The sequence below is a fragment of the Amblyomma mixtum genome, chromosome 7 (genome assembly GCF_055824585.1).
Source record: "Amblyomma mixtum isolate Tamu chromosome 7, ASM5582458v1, whole genome shotgun sequence".
Lineage (NCBI taxonomy): Eukaryota > Metazoa > Arthropoda > Arachnida > Ixodida > Ixodidae > Amblyomma > Amblyomma mixtum.
Window position 1 is genome coordinate 135,717,584 of NC_143018.1, and position 22,076 is coordinate 135,739,659.

Here is a 22,076-nt window from a genome sequence, read left to right on the forward strand (position 1 = left end):
CTAGTATTAGTGAGGACCTGGTGAAGAAGCGCAAGCGGACGTTGAAGGGTGAACAGGGTAAAAAAATCAAGGATAAAGAAAAACAACCACGGTGGCGATTCCCTATATTCATCGGCTTTCGCACAACCCGAAGAAAGTGGCCAGCAGGTATAAGATCAATGTGGTGCTTTCTGCTCCCTGCAAGCGGTCACACGTTTGCACCTCGAACAAAGTAATAATGGTTAGGCAGTGCAAAAATAATCACCATCCGCAGCGTATAATCACTGCTTTTGTCCTTTTGGCACGTCTGTCTTTGTTTAATCACCCTGTATCTATTTTGCTTTTATCTTTTTGCCTGCTCGTGTGGTTATTAAGCGGTTTTTTTTCCATAAATAAACTTAATTGGAAGATGGCACCAGTTCAGTCTTATATGTGTTGCCTCCGTCTTCTAGCGCCAGTACGCTTCTTGCGTAAAGCATGTCTTTCTAAGAATGCTCGGAACGTGTAGATCGAGTTCCCATGGCAAAAAGGCGAGTTCAGATTACGTTCAGGGCACCTTTAAGAAGTTGGCGGGGATACGGTGGCCGCAGATGGAAAAAGGACAGGGTTGATTGGCGATACACGGGAGAGGCCTTTGCCCTGCAGTGGGTGTAGTCAGGTTGACGATGATGATGATGATGATGATGGGCAGCCCTTTAGCTATCGGGCTGGTTGGGAACCAGCGGGTGGGTGGTACTTTTGTCCTCTCCCCGAGGCTGCAGAAAGACAAATGCAGACTTCTTTTACCTTGGATGTAAGACTCGTATTGATTACGAAAAAAAATGCTGACCTGATTACATCTACAACAACGTTTCTGTGGATAGCGCCAGTCAGGAAGCTCTAGGCTTGGAGCGCACTTCAAATCACAAGACGGGAAGAAAACATGGAAAGATAGTGAAAGTAAATGTTGATTCCCGGTGAGCCAGCTCCCATGAAATGCACTGGAAAAATTTCTGCCGGAGAATTATCCTGGTGGAGTGAACGTGAACATGAAAGCGAAGCAAAGCATCTTAATAAAAAATGCACCCGGGCTCCTTAAATGCACTTTTCGCGTCATGTTATGCTGTCAGCACCGTCGGCTTTTCTCCGAGCAAGAAGGGGGCGAGAAAACTCTTTTTAAGCACACATTAGTCTGGTAAAGCCTCTGCACAACAACATTTCAATAAGCAGCTGCCACTCCACCTCGGTATTGCACGCATATTTTTTTTTATTTATTCAGTGACCTTACTGCCAGTTCTCCTCTCGCACTGGAATATTCCGGTTAATAACTTCTCCAAAGTAACAGCTGTAATTAATATTTATTGGTCCTTAAGTTCCTGGTACAGTAAGGTACCATATGGTACTGTGTGGTATTTTATGCTATTGTATGGTAGATAATGGTGTGGTATAGTATGGTACTGCATGGCACGCTATGTTATGGTATGGTATGGTATGCTACGCTATGCTACGCTATGCTACGGTATGCTACGGTATGCTACGCTATGCTACGCTACGCTATGCTATGCTACGCTATGCTATGCTATGCTATGCTGTGCGGTTTTATGGTATGGTATGGTACGGTATGGTATGGGTACGGTACGGTACGGTATGGTATGGTATGGTATCGAACGGTACGATAAGCCCTGTGAGAGACGTGATAGTGAACGGCTGCGTGTTCAGTTAGACGACCTGGGATACATTACCGCACACAGACAACGCACAGCAGATCGGCGTTTTCACGTTTCGCGTCCACAGTAATGCAACAGCTGAGTGCGGGATTCGATCTTGCATCCTTGGGCTAACCAGGCGATGGCCACAGCCACTAATCCGCTATAGTGGGTTCTAACACTGTTAACGTCCGCATTCTAGCACTTCTCTCCGTTTCGGCCTTGAGGAAGGGGTTCGTTTCACCACCAGGATAGGTAGAATTCCTCTCGCATTGATCATCGTCGCAAGCGCATCCCAGAATCCCATATCAGCGTTCTTATGAGCCTTAACCACCTCGGACTTCTATCTAGTCGGACCGCCTTCCACTCTATGTAGCGACCATTAGAGAAAAATGAGTTCTGGACGCTTTAGCTTACTTTGTTAATTATTAAGGAAGTTGAATGCACGCTGTAACAACATTCCCTGTATTCTGTTCATTGTTTTTGTTTCCATGTAGCCCACTCTTCGCTGAAATGCCTTTGGCACTGACGGTACTGAAAATTAATCCTCTGGGTGGCTGGTAGTCGACTTAAACTGCGTAAATGGGCGCCTCTAATGTTGTCGAAGTGACTTTTCCAGATCCGTGAGAACCGCCCTGTGAACTGCAGAATGAAGCATTCATGTAGAGAGGAACTGAGACATACTGAAGATCGCATGTAGGCATGAAATGCTATGGTTAGAGACAGAGGCCCACTTTCGCTGAAAGCAAGAGCTTTCCTTACTTAGTTAAGGCAAGAAAAATGAGATACAAACGTCGTTACCTTGACAACTTTACAGACACACTGCGGTGACGTGAACGGGCATTTCGACGGGATCTTTGAGGCTAGACTTCAGTCCCCGTTTACTTCTAAAGAGAAAACCAGTGATCACTTTTTGGTTTAGTCATTATGAGTTTGAATGGAGTGGCGAAAAATAAAATGTTCTAGTTTTTAAACTGATTCTCAAGCAATAAATGAGTCTTTTGCGCCTAATCTATCCTTAACATAGGCGCCAAGAGCCAAACACCCGCTTTGCACAATGAGTCAAGTTTCATGCATTTCTCCTGTGTCCCTTTGAAAACCTTTCATTAATCTTCTGTCTTTTGTGGGGTGGCTAGTTTGAGCTCGAGGAGCATCGATGTTTGGTCAGCTATATTTTTTAGTTATTACTTTTGTTACAAAAGCACAGAGTAAGCGGAAATGAAATTCAGCGCATGCAATCACCACATTTTGTTTCTTTTCAGTTCATAACGATGTCAGAGAGAGAGCTTCGTGCAACGTCTGTTTTAATGAGTGTCCTCGTAGCGGCTTCTGTGATCGGCTGCTTTTTACTTTCTCAACTTGAAGATCTGGTCATCAAGAGCCCTCGACCTCAGGTCAGTCATACTTTACGTCAACCTTGGCGCCTGTTGTTTTGAAGGCTCCATAACTTCCGAAGATTTCCACAGTGGAAAGCCCATCGCCGGAGATCAAACGGATGGGCCTTTTGTTGGAAACCGATAGCAAAAATTCCTACTATATTTAGTATCAAGGGTTTTAAAGGTTTCTTGTGTCACTGCACCAACGTGAAGGTCAGCGCTGATTGGAACGTAAATTCAGTGAGGATTAGGGCCTCTGGTATACCTTCATTATTTTCACCCACGTATATCTCATTCACGCCGCTCCATCGTTTAGTATGATTTGATTTTTTAACGTCAAAACACAATAACGTCAGGTTGAGCGAAGGCAAAAGTATTTTCTTTTTCTCGCATAAGATTTAAGCATGGTATTTTGTGCGGCAAGCGCGGTGTAATGCGTTTCGCAATTTCGACGGTGTTAGATACGGAGATGAAATCGGCAACTTTTAAGCCTGGATGCACTGAACTCGAAGGAGTACGCAAAATAATTTGATATACGGATAATTTCATGAATAAGAATGGGTATCTATAAGTTTATGTATAATCAAGAAGCAAGAATATATGGCATCCATACATGGCAGTGACGCGCTTGCTCCAGAGGTGTGCAGCGGACGGCTTCGACTGGTGAGGCCTAGTAACATATAGCGAGTGGTGAGGCGTACAACCGCCTGGCGTGCTAACAGCGCACCCCTCGCTAGGAGTTTTTATGCCTTACCTGCTTCGCATCGAAGCGTTAATGGAGGGCACGAAGTCATACTTCGCCCATACTAATAATTTCAAACACAGCTTTTTTGCTCGTACTATTGAACATTGGAACTTAATTCCTGGCATAGCGCTGTCTCTTCCATTAAACTCATTTTTAACAGCTATGGGTGAAACATGATGTTTTCGTTGTGTTGTGTTCATTGTACTACATTGCCTCAATTTATTAGTTACTGCCTACACACTGTTCGCGCTATGTATTCAACCATGTTAGATGTAATCTTTTGTATGTGTATTGTACATTGCCATTTTTCCAAATTGTTAACCCCACTCCTGCAATAGGGGCTGCAGTATGTAAAAATTAATAAAATAAAAATAAATAAACAAGCCACTGCTTATCGTAGGATGGCTTTTCCTGTGGTCAATTTACGATGAAATGCTTTTAATATTCTCTCATGAAAAATGAGTGCGGTGCATTTGGCATCCGCAACGCCTTCAGCAGAGAAGCGAACAAAGCACTCTAGACGAGGGCTGCCACTAGGCTTTAGTTTGTACAGTTGGCTTCATCACATGGCAGTTACATGGCTTGGAAAGGACCACAAAAGTCCGACAATCACCCTCTTGCGCTCATAGCATTGACTTTGTCGCGCGGTTTCTCAGTTATACTGATGCAAGCAGGTATCCAAGGCTGAGCAGCCGAACCGTGAACACGTGAGAAAAGTGACCAATAGGCGCCGTCAAAAGCGCCACGCGAAGCGCCGCGGCGCGCCGTTGGAACGACCGCCGAAATTGCAGTTAGATATAGTGCGAAACTATCTGCACACCGAATTTTCAAGGCGATAATCTGTGTGCTCGACAGTGCCAATATTTAGGAATATTCTTTTTGATATATCCGGGCTCGACTTTACTAGGTTACCGAGGGAAATAATTATTATCGCTACACAAAAAGACACAAGTCGTCTCAGGTGTGTCCATAAGGGGGTCTGTTAAGGTAGAAGCCTACGGCGCCAGTAGCTAATTCCCCCCTACTATGTCCGTCTGAAGTGGGGAGGGGTTGACATGATGACAGGGCGGCGCGCGCTTCGACCGCGGGAAAAGGGGACCAAGGGGCTGACGACCGTTTCCCATTGAGAAGAGATTAGCTGTCAAAGGGTGGGTGTCAGTAAGGTCGGCGCCTTCTGAAACCACCCGACTGTCGCGCTAAGCGGTGGAGTTCGGCTTTGCTGGCGCCTCGAAAAGTGCTAAAGTTCCAGGGAAAGTGCGCGGTCCGCCGAGTCGGGCTCTGGCGAACACTGGGCCCCGCCCACTTGTATCTGCAGTGCCGTGGCAGCAGTATTGGTTGAAATTGGGCGACAGCAGATTTAAAAAAGCTCCGCCCAATTATCGAAGGTATTAAAACCCGCTGCAACAAAATAGCAGGAAGGAGCGCACCGAGTCTCAGTCTCGGCCGCTTTTCTACAGCCCTTCTTTTAAAAAGCATTTTTTTGAACCGCCCTTTTCTCTAAGTTCTTCTATTTGGTCCCGTCTTCAAAAATTGGCTGTGGCTTAGCTTGGTTAAGCCTGGTAATTGCGAAAAATACGTGGTTCTGCTGCCGTTCTTCTTCTGTCTCCGTAGCTCGCTGGTTTTTTCTCTTTGCAACCTGCCAAAGCGTATAGGCTGGAGGCGGCATCTTGACGAGAAGAGCGCAGTCTCATGGGCTTGACGAGAAGAGCGCAGTCAGGCCGCGGCCGTGGCTATGCGCCGCGCAAGGCAACGGCGTGAGATGGGGCCCCGTTTTTAAGCAGATGGTATGACGTCACATAGCGCGCAGCGCCCCTGTTGAAAGGAGCGGGAGTCAGGCCGTGGCTATGCGCCGCGCAAGACTACGGCGTGAGATGGGGCCCCGTTTTTACACAGATGGTAAGGCGTCACATAGCGCGCAGCGCCCCTGGAGAGGAGCGGGAGTGAGGCCATGGCTATGCGCCGCGCAAGACGACGGCTAGAGATGGGGCCCCGTTTTTACACAGATGGTATGACGTCACGCAGTGAGGTCACGCGTAAGGTCAAGCGTGGCTATGCGGCTGCGGCACGGCACGGGCTGAGGTGGTAGCGAAAGCAGTAATGCTTCGCAATAATAAAGAAGTTTTACTTCTCAAGAAGTTTGGAGTTGCTGCCCCAACCGGCAACGTGTCGCCGGACGAGTGGACGAAGGCGCGAAGTGCCCTTCGAACTGCAACCAGGTACGATCATATTCGAACCAGCCATTCCGACGACGATCCGGAGAAACTTAACTGGTGCCGTGACCAGGATGACCAGTGCTTCAACTTAACTGGGTCTGTAAATTCGCCGTCAATTCGCATTTCAGTTTGTTAACAAAGGCTTTGGTTATGAGACGCGGTCCTTAAGAACCCAGATAAATTATCACTTCTTTGTTTTTTCCTTATCCAACTTTTATCAACTGCTCCTTGATATAGTCGCGCTACAAACCATAACAGTATAACTGACTGTTACAAGTCCACAGAGCACTGACTCGTTGACGCTAGTGGGAAGAGAAGATTTAATGGAAACCCAGGTGTCAAGCACTTGCACTACAAAGAAAGTAATAAAAGTACAGCTGAAGTTGTTTTGAAAACTCAGTTTAAAGCTTAGTGAGAAATTGCTTCCCATCCTCGTGACACTATAGAACGAATTGAATTCGAAATAAATTTAAAATAAAATAGAAGAAAAATTAATTATATCTCCTGACGCCACCGATGCCTAAATATATAATGAAATTCCTGGTAACCGCGTGAATTTTATTTTTCAGCGTATTTCTCTAGCCAGTGGTTTTCTGTAAAAGTTTTTCTTTTTTAGAGAATATGTTTCCATGGTGAAATAATCGCTACGTATTAGAAGCCGTATGCAACATTGTACCACAAGGGTTTTAAAATCGCTATGTATCAAACTGGGCTGGGTGGAGCCGAAACCCAAAGTGTTTTTCCTGACATTGCAGGAATTGATAGAAGAGGACACATCGTCCCTGCTTGGTCGCCAAATCGTCACGCCTTTCTTTCCGTGAGTACGGCCTTATGTCTCCATTCCCAGGCTCTCAAAAACCTAGAAAGCTTCAGAGCGGTGCTTTTAATGAGCCACAGATATATGCAGATCCACCATCGTGCGTCTGTGTGTGCAGCGCGAGCTCATCGAGGCGAAGACCAAAACTTCCTTTTCATGAATAGCCGAAACCTTCAAAACTGGCTGCTACTCTCCTCGTCACACAGCTGCACCGCTTGTTTGCCAGTTACGCCCTTGTATTACTAGTTTTTTTTTTTTAAATCTCCACGATGTACCGGTTCAAAAGGGAAATTTTAAGAGTGATCAAAATTTGAAACTTTGCGTACGTTCTTTCGCACTTGGCGACTATGATCCTCTTCGTAGCACAATTAGTTGGCAAGAGGCAGCTTTATGTTGGAACGCTACACGTCTACGCGGTAGCAGGAGAATAACTGAGGCTCGACTAGGACAATGGACAGCAGAATAATGGAGGCCCCTTATTCGTTTCTTGCTAATTTCCTACGAAAGAAATCAGCAGAAAATTATCGAAGAAGGATAGCGCAATATGGTCATTTTATTTGTCACCAACAGAAGTGAACTTGCGGTGGGAAGAATTTAAAGGCGGCGCCAATTCTGCAAGGAAAGCTGCTCGGCTGTCTTGTGCGTACGATGCGAAAAAAAGATTTCAAGCATTATGTATTCGACATGGGAGCTCGAAGCTTAATCGCAAAAAAATTACAAACACAAAATCACCACCATCATTTATCATCATTTATTTACCCTTGAGGGCCCTTGGCATGGGGCATTACATAAGGGGGGAGGGGGGAGCAGTTGTTACATAATACAGTGGTCGGTAACATCAACAAGAAATACAAAATGTCGGATTCATGGTCAACATCAACATTTTCAAAAGTATTAATATAAGAAAGACACAGCAGCTCAAGAACAACTCGGAGATAGATAAGAAACACACATGCACACATTCAAAAACACGACAAAATAACTCAGCCCTTGAAATGTGCTGCTAATAACTGCCTGAATTTATTGGGTTCTATTTTAATAACTATGAAATCGGGTAGGTCATTCCACAGTGTTATGTAACTAGATAAAAAAGATTTATTAAATGAGTTTGTGGAGACGTGTATGAGCTGCAAACTGAGACTTAAAAAGTCGACGTGAGGTGCGAAGCGGCGGGTGCAATACAGTTTCTTAGTTGTGGGAAGGTGTAGTACAATTTGTGAAATAAGCAAAGCTGTGAAATTTTACGCCGAGGTACCAGAGGTTGCAGGTCAAAGGATGCCTTGATAAGAGTTACACTGTGTTGTACGCCGTACTGCGATGTGATAAAACGAGCCGCGCTATTTTGGATGGCTTCAAGCTGGTCGATTAGATATTTCTGATGGGGATTCCAGATCAGCTAGGCAATTCTAGTTTGGAACGGATGAACGTTACTTAGTCGAGTTGTCGGACACAATGGGGGGAAAAAGCAAGGGATCGTCTGATAAACCCAAGCATCTTGGAAGAATCTGTACAAAGTTTTGCAAAGTGCTCAGACCAGGTTAATTTGTTGTTAATGATGATTCCAAGATACCTGTATGATTCTGTTTCGGAGAGTGGTGTGGAACTTAATGAATACGAACAACTGAGGTTATTTCGCTTTCTCGATACATGCATGAGCTTACATTTGGAGATGTTCAGTTGCATAAGCCATGATGTACACCAGGTTTCGATGAGGTTTAAGTCACGTTGAAGCAGAGTCTGATCATCCGGAGTAGATATGCGGCACGACATGAGAGCCTATAGCGCGTTTAGTCACCCCGAGCCAGTTCTCAGATTACACGTGGGGCCTTCTTTGGCGTACCAGGGTAGAAAAAGCAGACGGGGAATGGCTTCAGCAGAGTTGACTTGCGGAGGCGGGCAGCGTAGCCGAACTCGCCCTTTTGAGATGTTTCTGTTTTCTCTCGTACGCACATGAAATGCTGATGCCAAAAACAGCCGGTCTGGTCAATTTGTTTATCAACCTGGGAGTCCACAATTTTGAGAAAAATCATGCTTTGCCCGCTTTTGGTCAGGGTGTTTTATTTAATTCAATGAAAATATCCTGATTTCTGCTGTAGCGCTTAGATTGAAGGCTGTAAAATTTCATGTGCAGTGGGGCATGACAATACACACAAAACCTAAATGTGGGAAATTTTTATGGTCTCACATGTCCGAAAAGTAGAACAGTGTCGTTCGTGACTGATAAAAGCATTCTATAACGGCAAGTCAAAACAGCGTGGAACCAGCTACGGTACGATAGTACTAAATACTGTTTTTAGTCAATCATTCCTATCAGTATTGTTTGCTACTAGAGCCTAATGCATTGTGCCAGCTCGACCAAATAGAGTGATTAGGCCATTTTAATTTTTATTAGTAATTTTGTCAAATTTGAGTGATTTGGGTGAAAATTGGAGTGCAATGTGTTCTTGGTGTATTGGTTTATTGGCGTTTAACGTCCCAAAGCAACTCAGGCTATGAGGGACGCCGTACTCAAGAGCTCCGGAAATTTCAACCACCAGGGGTTTTTTAAAGTGCACTTACATCGCACAGTACACGGGCCTCTAGAATTTCTCCTTCATCGAAATTCGGCTGCCGCGGCCGGGATCGAGCCCGCGTTTTTCGGGTCAGCAGCCAAGCGCCGTAACCACTCAGGCACCGCGGCGGGTCCAATATGTTCTCTTTTACTTTATACAGGCTTGGTCTAAACGCAGATAACAAAAAGGCAATTTAAACGTATTTAGACGAATACAACTTAAGTCTGCAGTGAAGCTCCGCCCACATCCAGCCTCGGCGGACAGAATTTCACCACGACGAAATGTACACTGGTGCTTAAACGTTTCTTGCTGCGTAAAGAAGCAGCTTATCACAAGAAAAAAAATTATGAGCTCTTGAATTTTGATACGTAAATTGTTTAATGCAGTCATATATTGACAAGCTGATTTCGTTTACTGTTGTGATTGGTCAGTGGAGTAATACAGACGCCGCAAACCACAGCCGAGTGTTAGCAACTGCTGTTTTTCTTAGATTGTATCCTACTATAAACACAAGCGCAACCAATATTTTTAAGCTATCAGTCTAAACAGACAATTGAATTTCAATGTTATGATGTGCAGCCAATAAATCTTTTGCTCAACAATTTGTACTCACTCATACAGGATTCCTGATTTTGTCTAACAGCAAATCCTGATTGTGGCCCATCAAAGTCAGTGATAAACACCTCTGGTTGGTTCATTCATATGAATATACAGGGTGTGTCACCTAAGACTTTACATAATTTATAAAAAGAGGCTTTTTTAGGTAAAAGAGGGCACCTTCGGAATAGTATTACCAGTGGTGTAGTACATCAGAATATAGCTATGACGCGCTAACTAGCAGGCTGTTTAATAATTATTAATAATAACGTAATAATAACTTCTTAACTCTAACTGTTATGCTTCCTAATTGCTGGGAGGCGTCTAGCCCACCGTAAATCATATCCACATCAGTTTTTAATATTTCGAAAACGCGCTTACCCTCGGCGTTGTGGTGCAACAATCTTCGGCTACTTCGGCGATTCCTGCACTGGAAAAGTTGCTTTGTCTGCAGGCTTCTTGAAAACACATGTATTTTGGCGTGATGTAGCCAAAATTTGATTGGCCACAGGGCCTAGGGTAACCGCGTGTTCGAAATTTTAAATACTGATATAGTTCCTACTTAGGGTGAGCTACACGCCTCTCGAATATTAAGGAACCTAACGGTAATCGTTAGAAAGTTGACTGCTCAATCTTAGTTAACCATCTTGCTAGTTAGCACGTATTAACCGTATTCTGATGTACTACGCCGCTGAGAATGATTTGCCGAAGAAAGCTCTCTTCTAACCCAAAACGCCTATTTTAAAAAATTGTGTAAAGTCTTGGCTGAAACAGCCTGCACAGTGCAGACTATTTAAGCAACAGCCAATTGAACAGAGTTTTGCTGCCGAACAGGACAGAAAAGCAGCCCACAGGTCGTGGCGTGTTGTTATCCGCAAACGCGTTTTAAGATGTATGGTTCCATAAATAGGTTGCTCTACAAAGCAAAGATTGCACAGATGCTCTCCTGCAGTACATTATATTTCCCCAGCACTTTATACTCGTTTGTAATCCTCGCATAGCAGTTGTGTTTTATCTCCTTCACGGATCTGAATGCATATCGCGAGAGAATCAAGGACGATAAATATTTTATGAAAAAATAGACTGAGAGAAAAAAAACAAAAGGTTTTGATCAATTCTGCGCACTGAATGGTCCAAATTTTCAGCAAAAATGAAGCAAGATAAAACAACAGCTCCAGTAATATATTGAGAAAAAACACGTGTATATTTTTGGTTCTCTGTCGAACACAAATGGAAGGTAAAAGCATATAAGGAAAATAATCTATTCCCCAATATTTTGCGTTACATTGCTAAAAATGTCCTTTTGTGGTCAAGTAACTCAGATATCAATCGCAACGGGAAGGGTGGTTGTGCTAAATGAGAGCGGTTCGTTTTTTCCCTAGTTCCTTAGTGCATGAAATGCCTTCAAACGGGTCTCAGGTCCCTGCGGTAAGACCTCAACGATCTTAGCCATAGACAGCTTCAGCTTTAGAATTTTGCTCTAATCTAAGAGACAGCAAAGAATGGACCTTTGTTCTATTCTTCCTTTTTTTAGTACCTTGTAGGTTTCATTCAATGTCCTCGCGAGTCCTTAGAAAACACTTGAAGAAAAGTTCCTGCACTCTTAGCCGCATTCTGAGGCATCCGGTTGTCCCGCCTTCTGCGCTTAGTTTGTCGGCTCTTCAAAATGCTGAGTCTTAATATACCTAGCCAGTTGAAAAACGGCACATATGGATCCAAATTTGCCTCACTTTTGACGATTTTCATTTTCATTTCATTTCATTTTCATTTATTTTACCCTCAGGGATTTCGCATTACAGAGAGGGTGGGACAGTGAAGAAAACAATACATAGATCAAAAACAGGGCTATATATACGAACAATATTGAAAGATCCTAGAGACATAGGACGAAAACATTGAGAACAAAAGTACAGGAGTAAAAAGAAATAAATAAAAGGATTACAAAAAAGAAACCTTATGTAGTCTATATATGAGTAAACAACATATCACAATTGGTCTGATTCTAACAGTGCGAGTAATTTGCTTTTAAAACGCGCAGTGTCGCTAACACAGGTGGCTGTGGGTGAAAGATTATTCCAGTCACGACATGTTTTAGGGAGGAAGGAATTAGAGCAGGTCACTGTGCGGCAGTGTGGAACAGCTACTTTTTGATTGTGGTCTATGCGAGGCGAGATGAAAGATGGTGCCTTTACACAGATGGCTTTCAGGCAAGGATTGTGATAGTAAATTTTATGGAAGAGGCAAATGCGTGATAGCTTACGGCGAGTGGAGAGTAAGGGGAGTTTAAGATTAGATTTGATTTTTGTTACACTGGCAGTGCGATGGTAGTTTCCAACGATGAAACGGACGCTTCGATTCTGCACGGCCTCGAGTTCATTTGTTAATGTGATGGTGTCAGGATCCCAAATTGAACATGCGTACTCTAGTTTCGGACGAATGAGTGTAGTATATAATAGCATTTTCAATGAAGGTGGAGAGGATGAAAAATTTCTGCGGACGTACCCTAGCATGCGGTTAGCCTTTGAAGTAATGAACCTGATATGAGCTTTCCAGGAAAGGTTAGAACAAACATTAACGCCAAGATACTTGTAAGACGAGACTGGATTCAGCTGAGTGTCGTTAATAAAATAATCTGGGCTCGTTTGCTGGTTACGGGTTACGCGCATGCATTTGCATTTAGATATGTTTAATTCCATTTTCCACGATTGACACCAGTCATAAGTTTTATTTAAGTCTGTCTGTAGCTGAATAATATCATCAGTGTTATTAATTACTCTGTAAATTACGCAGTCGTCAGCAAACAAGCACATGTTAGATGAAATCTTTAAAGGTAAGTCATTGATGTATATTAGAAATAATAACGGGCCAAGAACCGACCCCTGGGGCACACCTGAATGTACTGGCACTGGTGATGAGTCGTGGTTATTGGCGAAGACGAACTGAGTACGGTTACTAAGAAAGGCACGAATCCAATTGAGTACATTAGGGTCAATGTTAAGTTGGCTCAGTTTTAAAAGTAAAAGAGAATGACTGACTTTATCGAAGGCTTTTGAAAAATCTAAGAATAAGCAATCAGTAATGAGTCCAGAGTCTAAAGAAACATGCAAGTCGTTAGTGAAAATCATTAACTGCGTTTCACACGAGAAGAATTTGCGAAAACCATGCTGTTTCGGAGTAAAGAACTGGTTTGATTCTAGGAAATTAGCAAGATGACTAAATATGATGTGCTCTAGAACTTTACATGGAACGGAAGTAAGTGAGATGGGACGATAATTACGTGGATCTTGCGTTTCCCCTGATTTGTGCACTGGGATTACTTTGCCGGTGAGCCAGTCATTAGGAAGGGTGTGATGGTTTAAAGACTGCGAAAAAATACAATGTAGAATAATGGAAGAATATTCTACGGTATTTTTCAAGAATTTAGTACTGAGGCCATCGATACCACAAGAGGATGACGTTTTAAGTTGGTTAATAATGCCACGAATTCCTTCTGAGGAGATGACGATGGGATCCATTGGTAGAAAGTGATATTCTATGAGCGAAGGTAGGACGGAAGTGTCGGTGGGGCTAGAGAAGGCTTTGATAAAAGTGCTATTGAGAAGCGATGCGCACAGGTGGTCAGGAACTGAATCCCCATCCGGGGTAAATAGTTGTATGGTGGTATTTCCTTTGCCTTTCACTGTGTTCCAAAACTGCTTCGGGTCATTGCTTAGCATAGCTGGAAGAGTCTGATTAAAGAAGGTAAATTTGGTTGATTTTAATGCCTTTGAATAAGCGACTGCAGCGGCTTTATACGCGGACCACCTGACAGCAGAGTGTGTGAAGCGAGCTGTCCTGAAAAGTCTTTTTTTCTTATTGGAAAGCCTATTAAGATACCTGTTGTACCAGGGTGCAGCACTGTTGCTATATACCTTTTTGATTGGTATGTATTTATTTACGAGGTCAGAAACTTTAGATTTGAAGATCTCCCAGTTACGATGTACGCTACGGTCGAGATAAACACTCAAAAATTCATCTAAAAATAAAGACATATTGTTATTAATAGCCTGGAAGTCAGCCTTGCTGTAATCTCTGATGTATTTGAACTGCTTACGTGAGCGGGATAGGGGTAGAGAGAGGTTGAAGTTGATTATCATGTGATCGCTTAACCCAGGCAAATGAATGATAGATGACACGATGTCTGGAGATGATGTGAGGATGATGTCAAGAAAGGATGAGGCAGTGGCAGTGACACGTGTGGGGAGCTCAATAAGTTGCGATAATCCGAAATCGGAACATATGTGAAGGAAGGCTCTTCCAGGAAAGCTCGCGCCATAGCATTCCAACGCCTGTGTGCTTTTCCCGGTCGTCCATTAAACTCACGATGTACACATCCCGTCCTCATTGCTTTTAAGAACGCCTTGTTTGATCTCTTATGCTTACTTTGCCTTAGGTTGTTCGCGGACGTAATTCGAAAACGACCAGCAGTGCAGCTGCCCTTGCTACGCAGAGGCGTCAAGTGCAGGCCTCTGGTGACGACACTATCATCCCGACTGCGTCAACGGTAAGCTCATCCTGCCACGGACTTCTTATGATTCTGTTTCCCGCAACAACCCTCTTAATTTGGCTTAAAGCGCACGAGGCGAACACTGCCAGTGTGTATCCAAAATAAGGCGTTCGCAGTTGATGTGTTCAGTACGTCACAGCAGATATCACTGTCATACTAACAAACTTTCAGCTGCGTGCAGCATTAAGCTAGCCTAGTTTTAAATGCACTCCAAACAGGAATAAGCCTATAGAGGAATAAAAACGAATTAAGCTGCCCTCAAGCGTACTTCCTTTTCGAGGCAGGGTAAGTTGCACAAGACTAAGTAAGGCAGGGTAAGTTGCATCGCACGCTATGTACTGTGTATATATATCTTGCAATAAAATTCCTGTATGTATGTATGTAAACTCAGGACAGATTTCGATCCTTAAATTTGCGGAATGCTTACTCTTGGTAGCGGAGGCATATTCTCAGCGCAAATCACAGTAACGATGCATCTAGCAATGGGAGCATGCTTTTAAACGCGGCACACAAGGTCTTGACGTCAGCGAAAAGAGGAGATTGTAACTTCAGTTAAAATCTTCATAAGGGCTAAAACATCGCATGTTATTAAGAGCGCATTGGTTTCCGCTGCCTACCGCATTAACGTAGAGTGATAGGAATTTGCCTCAGAGATTGGGCGGAATACCTCTCGCCTAAAAGTGAATGCGACAGAGGACAAGTTGCTCCCTTTACGCTCCAATATGAGCGTATTCGCATTTAAAGCATGGTTTTATGTATTCACGCTGTTAGGAGCAAGCGGCCACTGCATACGCAGGTAGAAGCTACGTAAAATAAAGATATTGCTATTACGCAGTGAAAGAAGTGTTCGCTAAATATGGCTCACAGTTTTTTTTTTGTTTTTACCGTTAGCTACTCTGAGAAGAATGATTATTATTTTCTTTTCTAAAGTTTCACAAGAAAAAAAAACCTAATGGGGCACTTCGGCAGCCTAATGTGCCCTAGGCGAAAGCCGCTGACGCATGCGTTTGTTGATCTTTCGCCGTTTCGTATTTGGAGTGTCAGCCTTCCTCTGCTGAGCCGAATCACCTGGCGCGAATCATTGCACCGCTTGGGAGCCATCCTCCTCCACTAGCTGCCGCACACTGACTGACAACGGAGTAGCGCTTAATGCCGCCGCGCCGACAGCTCCACCTGTCGACGAAGCAGACGTCACCTTTTGGCAGCTGCGCGCGTCGATGAGTCACCCCGGGAGCTGGATGCAACGCCGGACGGACGGACGGACGGGAGAATGAGCCATTGAAGGCTTTCGCCTTAATATTGAGTTTAGAATGTAGTCCCAATACTCGATATTGCAGTCTCTCTGTCTGTACAATACCTCTATTGCTACAAAGGCCCCATGTACTGGTTGCCTCGCAGGTGCACGTCACCTGCGGTGATCGCCGTGGCGATATCGGCATCATAGAGCGTCGTCCTAAAGCGCATTAGCATGCCGGATTTCAACGGAAGTGCACCACAGTTCATCAAAAAGTCTATTGGGTCAGAACCTATTCCACACATCGCCCCGCCGTGGTGGCTCAGTGGTTACGGCGCACGGCTGCTGACCCGAAAGACGCGGGTTCGATCCCAGCCGCGGCGGCCGAATTTCGATGGAGGCGAAATTCTAGAGGCCCGTGTGCTGTGCGATGCCAGTGCACGTTAAAGAACACAAGGTGGTCGAAATTTCCGGTGCCCTTCACTGCCGCGTCCCTCATAGCCTGAGTTGCTTCGGGACGCTAAACTCCAATAAACCAATAAATCAAGCCTATTCCACACATCGATGACCGAGGAAAATGGACTTCAAGCCATGAAGTAAAAACAAAGAAACATACACACGGGAGCGCATTTTAAAGACCCCACTTGTATTGTTCGGTATTGTATTCGGCTCACTGAGCCTCTTCGTACAGATGACGAGAATATACTGTTTTACTTCTTGAGCTGCCATGGTTCATAACGGCGGATTGTGTTTATTTTTGTGAGGAAACAACCAGCTTACACACTAAAGATGTTTGACTTTATTGAACAAAAATGTTTAGTGTCATGCTCCGCTAAACTTATTGCAAGCGGCTTTGAAGGAAATGAATGAATGAATGAAAGTGTAAAAAACCATGTTTTACTGAAAAAAACCTGACTATATTCTTCCTATAAAGTATTACTAACCACTTTTCAATATTTAAATTGCTTTCCAATGCCAAAAATCCAATGCATTAAAACACAGACGAAAAAGTTTGAGCGTAAATCATGTTCCAATCTTTAAATCGCGTCTGCTTGAATACCCATGTTATGTGCCGGTCCCACATTCTCGATTCTAGAATCCGCTGCTTCATCAGCGCTGGAATACGTTTCTTACAGGCCATTACATGAAATAAAGTTTAAATCTTGAATTATTATGCATTTTTATCAATTTATTGGACAATATTGCTACGGACGCTGGGAGGACGACGAAGTGGTTTTGTTACGAAGACGACGCTGAGGTGCGAGCTTGTGTGCTGTGAAACTACTCCAAGCCGTCGGTCCCTTGCGTAGCAAATTACCTCTGCTGTTTTTATTGCTGCTTCTAGCCGCCACGTATCATTTGGTGGACGTGCGGGGCTAACTTAACCCGTATCGTGCGCCGCGAACTGGAGGCGATGACGCCCGCTGTTTCTTCCTTGCCACTGCCGGACAACACCTTGGCCCTCATCCAAGCCGTCGTTCGACAGGAGGTTGCGAACATGGCCGTCCCTTCTCGCGTCGTGGACAACGCTCATGCCAGCCCGGACCCTCCAGTGATCGCAGCTGCCACTTACAGTCGCAGCTTCTCGCCTCTGTACCGATATCGCAATCCTGCCGAATTGCGTACCTCTGATGACAGGCCGATCTGTTTTACCTGCTCTCGCGTCGGACATATCTCCCGTCATTGCCGCAGCCGTTGGTCCCCGCCACCTGGCCCCTACTCCTTCGTCGACCGCCGCAACGACTACGGCCCGCGCCGCTTCACCCCACGTCCCGATCCGCTCCGTGACGAGCCCGCTCCGCACGCTCGTGGGTCCAGCCGCTCACCTTCCCCATTAGGCCGCCGCTCCCGTTCTCCTACCACACGCCGCAGCCCTTCTCCTTCGACCTCCCGCCACTTCTCGGTAAACTAGCCGATGCAGCCCCCGGAGGTGACGCTGCATCATTGACCCGGCCTGAAAATCCTCTCTTGACCCCCGCTGCCAAACGTAATCTCTTGAATGTTCTCGTGGATGGTGTCCCGGTCCTTGCCCTCATTGATACTGGCGCCCAAGTATCTGTCCTGAGCTCTTCTTTGCGCCGCCGTCTGAAGAAAGTTTTAACGCCTGCCGCCATGTCCACGGTTCGCGTCGCCGATGGCAGCCCCGCTGCCGTGATTGGAATGTGCACTGCGAGAGTCAGCATTGCCGGACGACATATACCCGTTCTGTTCACCGTCCTGACCAGGTGCCCTCAGGACATAATCCTTGGCCTTGACTTTTTAACTGCCCATTCAGCTCTTATTGACTGTTCCTCAGGACTTCTCCGATTGGATCTGCCCCAGTGCAATGACGACTCCACCAGCACACCTCGCCTTGAATCCACCGAGTTTGCTCGTCTCCCGCCACAAGCTGCTGTCTACATCCCTATGTCGCCTTCTCCTCCCGTCCCTGATGGAGACTACGTCGCCTGCCCTATCGCCGCTGTGATTCTGAATCGTAACGTCCTCTTTCCCCACACCATTGTCCACATCACCAACAACTGCACCTGCCTCCCTGTCCTCAACTTCAGCCTGTCCCCTCAGGCACTTCCGACCGGCATTTCACTTGCTGATCTGTCCCCATTGACCGATTGCACAGTCTCTGTCCTGGCTCCTGACCCAACGACTGCCGTATCCAATGTCCCTACATCGCAGCCCTGCAGTGAGGATTCTATTTCCCGGATGATAGCGGCCGATCTACCCTCTGCTGATTCTACAGCTCTTCACAGCCTCTTGTCCTCCTACAGTGATATTTTTGACTTTGGGGACCGTCCCTTGGGTCAAACCTCTGTTGTCGCCCACCACATTGACACCGGCGAGGCCCACCCTGTTCACAGACGGCCCTATAGGGTCTCCCTCGCAGAGCGCCGTGTTATTCAGGCAGAAGTGGACAAGATGCTGGCCCGCAACATCATCGAGCCTTCGAGTAGTCCTTGGGCGTCCCCTGTCGTGCTTGTTAAAAAGAAAGATCAAACTTGGCGATTCTGCGTCGATTACCGCCATCTGAATGCCGTCACAAAGAAAGACGTCTACCCTTTGCCCCGAATTGACGACGCTCTCGACTGCTTGCACGGCGCCAGTTACTTTTCCTCCATCGATCTTCGCTCAGGGTACTGGCAGATCGCTGTCGATGAACGGGATCGGGAGAAAACCGCCTTTGTCACCCCGGACGGCCTGTACCAGTTTAAAGTCATGCCTTTTGGCCTGTGCAATGCCCCTGCAACCTTCGAGCGCATTATGGACTCCCTCCTGCGCGGTTTTAAGTGGACGACATGCCTCTGCTACTTAGATGACGTGATTGTTTTTTCGTCCACATTCCAAAGCCATCTTCATCGCCTTTCAGCCATCCTTGCCGTCTTCCGCCGCGCTGGTCTTCAGCTGAACTCGAAGAAATGTACCTTCGGCCGCCGTCAGCTCAAGGTCCTTGGCCACTTGGTCGATTCTGCTGGGATCCAACCCGACCCCGACAAGGTCCGCGCCGTGCGTTCATTTCCTACTCCGCGCTCCTCCGGTGATGTGCGCAGCTTTCTCGGCCTATGTTCCTATTTCCGCCGGTTCATCCAGAACTTTGCGGAAATAGCCCGACCTCTTACCACGCTCCTCAAGAAGGGCATCCCGTTCTCTAGGGGAACCCCCCCCCCCCCCCAAGCTGACGCCTTCAGAGCCCTTATCAATGCCCTCACTGCTCCACCTGTGTTGGCTCACTTTGATCCTTCAGCCCCTACGGAACTTCGGACCGATGCGAGCGGCCATGGCATTGGTGCCCCACTTGCTCGGTGGCAACGCAACAAGCTTCGCGTTATTGCGTACGCCAGCCGTCTCCTTTCTGTGTCAGAGCGCAACTATTCTATAACCGAGCGGGAATGCCTCGCCCTGATTTGGGCTATTGCAAAATTCCGCCCTTACTTGTTTGGGCACCCTTTCTCTGTTATCACGGATCACCACGCCTTATGCTGGCTTTCTTCGCTCAAATACCCTACAGGCCGGCTGGGGCGCTGGACTCTTCGCCTTCAAGAGTACACATTTTGTGTCGTCCACAAGTCCGGCCGCTTGCACAAGGACGCGGATTGCTTGTCCCGTTACCCTGTCGATGCGCCTTCCTCCAACGAATGCGAGGCTGACGCCTGCGTCTTATCCATCTCGGCCTTCCGCAACATTGCGCAAGAACAGCGCTTGGATTCTTCGCTACGTTCCCTCATCGACCGCCTCACTGCCAACCGCTGTGATGCGCCCCTCGCCCCGTTTGTGCTCCATGAGAACGTCCTCTACCGGCGCAATATGCGGCCTGACGGCGCTGACCTCTTGCTCGTGGTCCCGCAACACCTGCGCCGCAGCGTCCTTGAGCATCTTCATGACGTTCCCACGGCCGGTCATCTTGGAGTCTCCCGCACCTACGACAGCGTGCGCCGCCGCTTCTTTTGGCCCGGTCTATACCGTTCTGTCCGCCGTTATGTGGCCGCTTGCGAGCTGTGCCAACGACGGAAGACGCCCTCGGTTCTCCCTCCCGGACACCTTCAGCCGATTCCCATCCCCGAAGACCCGTTTTCCCGTGTCGGCCTCGACCTGCTCGGCCCTTTTCCGGTGTCTGCCATGGGAAACAAATGGATCGCGGTCGCGACGGACTTCTCCACGCGCTACGCTATTACGCGAGCGATCCCAACCAGCTACGCAACTGATGTCGCTGACTTTCTCCTGCACGACGTCATACTCCACCACGGTGCTCCCCGTCACCTGCTCACCGATCGCGGCCGCTGCTTTCTTTCCAAAGTGGTCGCCGAACTGCTCCGCTTCTGCTCCGTCCGTCATCAATTCGCCACGGCCTACCATCCGCAGACGAACGGGCTCACTGAATGTCTGAACCGTACCCTCACCAACATGATTTCCATGTACATCTCCGACCGTCACCGCGACTGGGATATTAGCCTCCCATTTGTTACATTCGCCTACAATTCTACGCGTCACGATACAGCCGGTTTCTCCCCTTTTTATCTTCTCTTTGGCCGCGATCCTTTGCTGCCCTTCGACAGTGTGCTGCCCGCCACCGCCTCCACGAGTCCTTACGCTCGGGACGACATCGCTCGCGCCGACGCTGCCCGTCTTGTCGCCCGCCAGCGGTTGTCAGCCTCCCAAGTCAATCAGAAACGACGTCATGACTGTCGCCATCGTGAAGTCACCTACTCTCCTGGCTCTCTTGTTTTACTCTGGGTCCCTTCCCGCCGTGTGGGCCTTTGTGAAAAACTGCTCCCCCGGTATACAGGCCCTTATCGGGTCGTACGTCCGGTGACCGCGGTGACTTACGAGATCACCGCGCTACATCCGCCATCCCCGGCCGCTGCACCCCGCACCGACATCGTCCATGTGTCCCGCCTCAAACCTTACAACTCGCCGTCTAGCTGACCTGTGTAGTGCGCACCGGGACGATGCTTTTGCCGCGAGGAGGGTCATGCTACGGACGCTGGGAGGACGACGAAGTGGTTTTGTTACGAAGACGACGCTGAGGTGCGAGCTTGTGTGCTGTGAGACTACTCCAAGCCGTCGGTCCCTTGCGTAGCAAATTACCTCTGCTGTTTTTATTGCTGCTTCTAGCCGCCACGTATCAATATCTTGCACTGCACCTTGAGAAATAAAGCGTACTTAAGCATACCCATGAAGTGTGGCTGCGATGTTGTTTGCAGCATACTGCTCAGATCACATCCTCGCAGCGAAGACGAATGGGGGCATTGGAGTACATAAGTTCATTTCTAAAAGAAATATTCCCACTGATGCACCTTCTGTTAGAGCAAACCTTAGCAAGTATGCACAGGCAGCCATTTTTGCAACGAAGCAGTACATCTACATGTCTGTCGGCTGAATTTCGCGAACTGGTCTGATGCTCCAGTGTAGCATTATCATATGAACAAACGAAATTCCTGCTTAGGGAATTTATGTATCCCACACAAGAAGTGGTATATTCGTACCAGTTACCGATTAGTTAAATTTTCGCGAAATGTAAAAAAAAAATATTTAAGAAAACAAGCCCGCTGATGCGTAATCTGTCCTGTGTGTCTATTTTTTAAGGTGTTTCACAGTTCCGTTGCTCTGCAGATGAACTAGCCCAATCTGCCTCAATAAATTTTCATCTGCGCATACCACGGTAGCATTTTCAGTACACTGTATAACTAAAGGCGTGTTTGTAAGGCTGCAGACGTAAACACCACATAATATTTTTGTAAAGGGCCGTTCACATATGGCACACACGAAACCCACTCCTTCCGACACAGAAATACTCTTTTTAATGAAACATGAAAACATCTCTAGTTTTAGTGGTGGTTCCC

General features: G+C 46.6%; 1 protein-coding gene across 1 annotated transcript in view; it reads left to right on the plus strand.

Annotated features, from left to right (window-relative positions):
• The window catches only part of LOC149337659 (ATP-binding cassette sub-family C member 3-like), a 215,614-nt gene that overhangs the window by 48,528 nt on the left and 145,010 nt on the right, over positions 1-22,076 (plus strand). Inside the window, exons 5-7 of the mRNA XM_089553474.1 lie at positions 2,927-3,058; positions 6,754-6,815; positions 14,397-14,507. Of these exons, the coding sequence (XP_089409600.1) occupies positions 2,927-3,058; positions 6,754-6,815; positions 14,397-14,507 (305 nt within the window). The remainder of the gene's footprint in view (positions 1-2,926; positions 3,059-6,753; positions 6,816-14,396; positions 14,508-22,076) is intronic.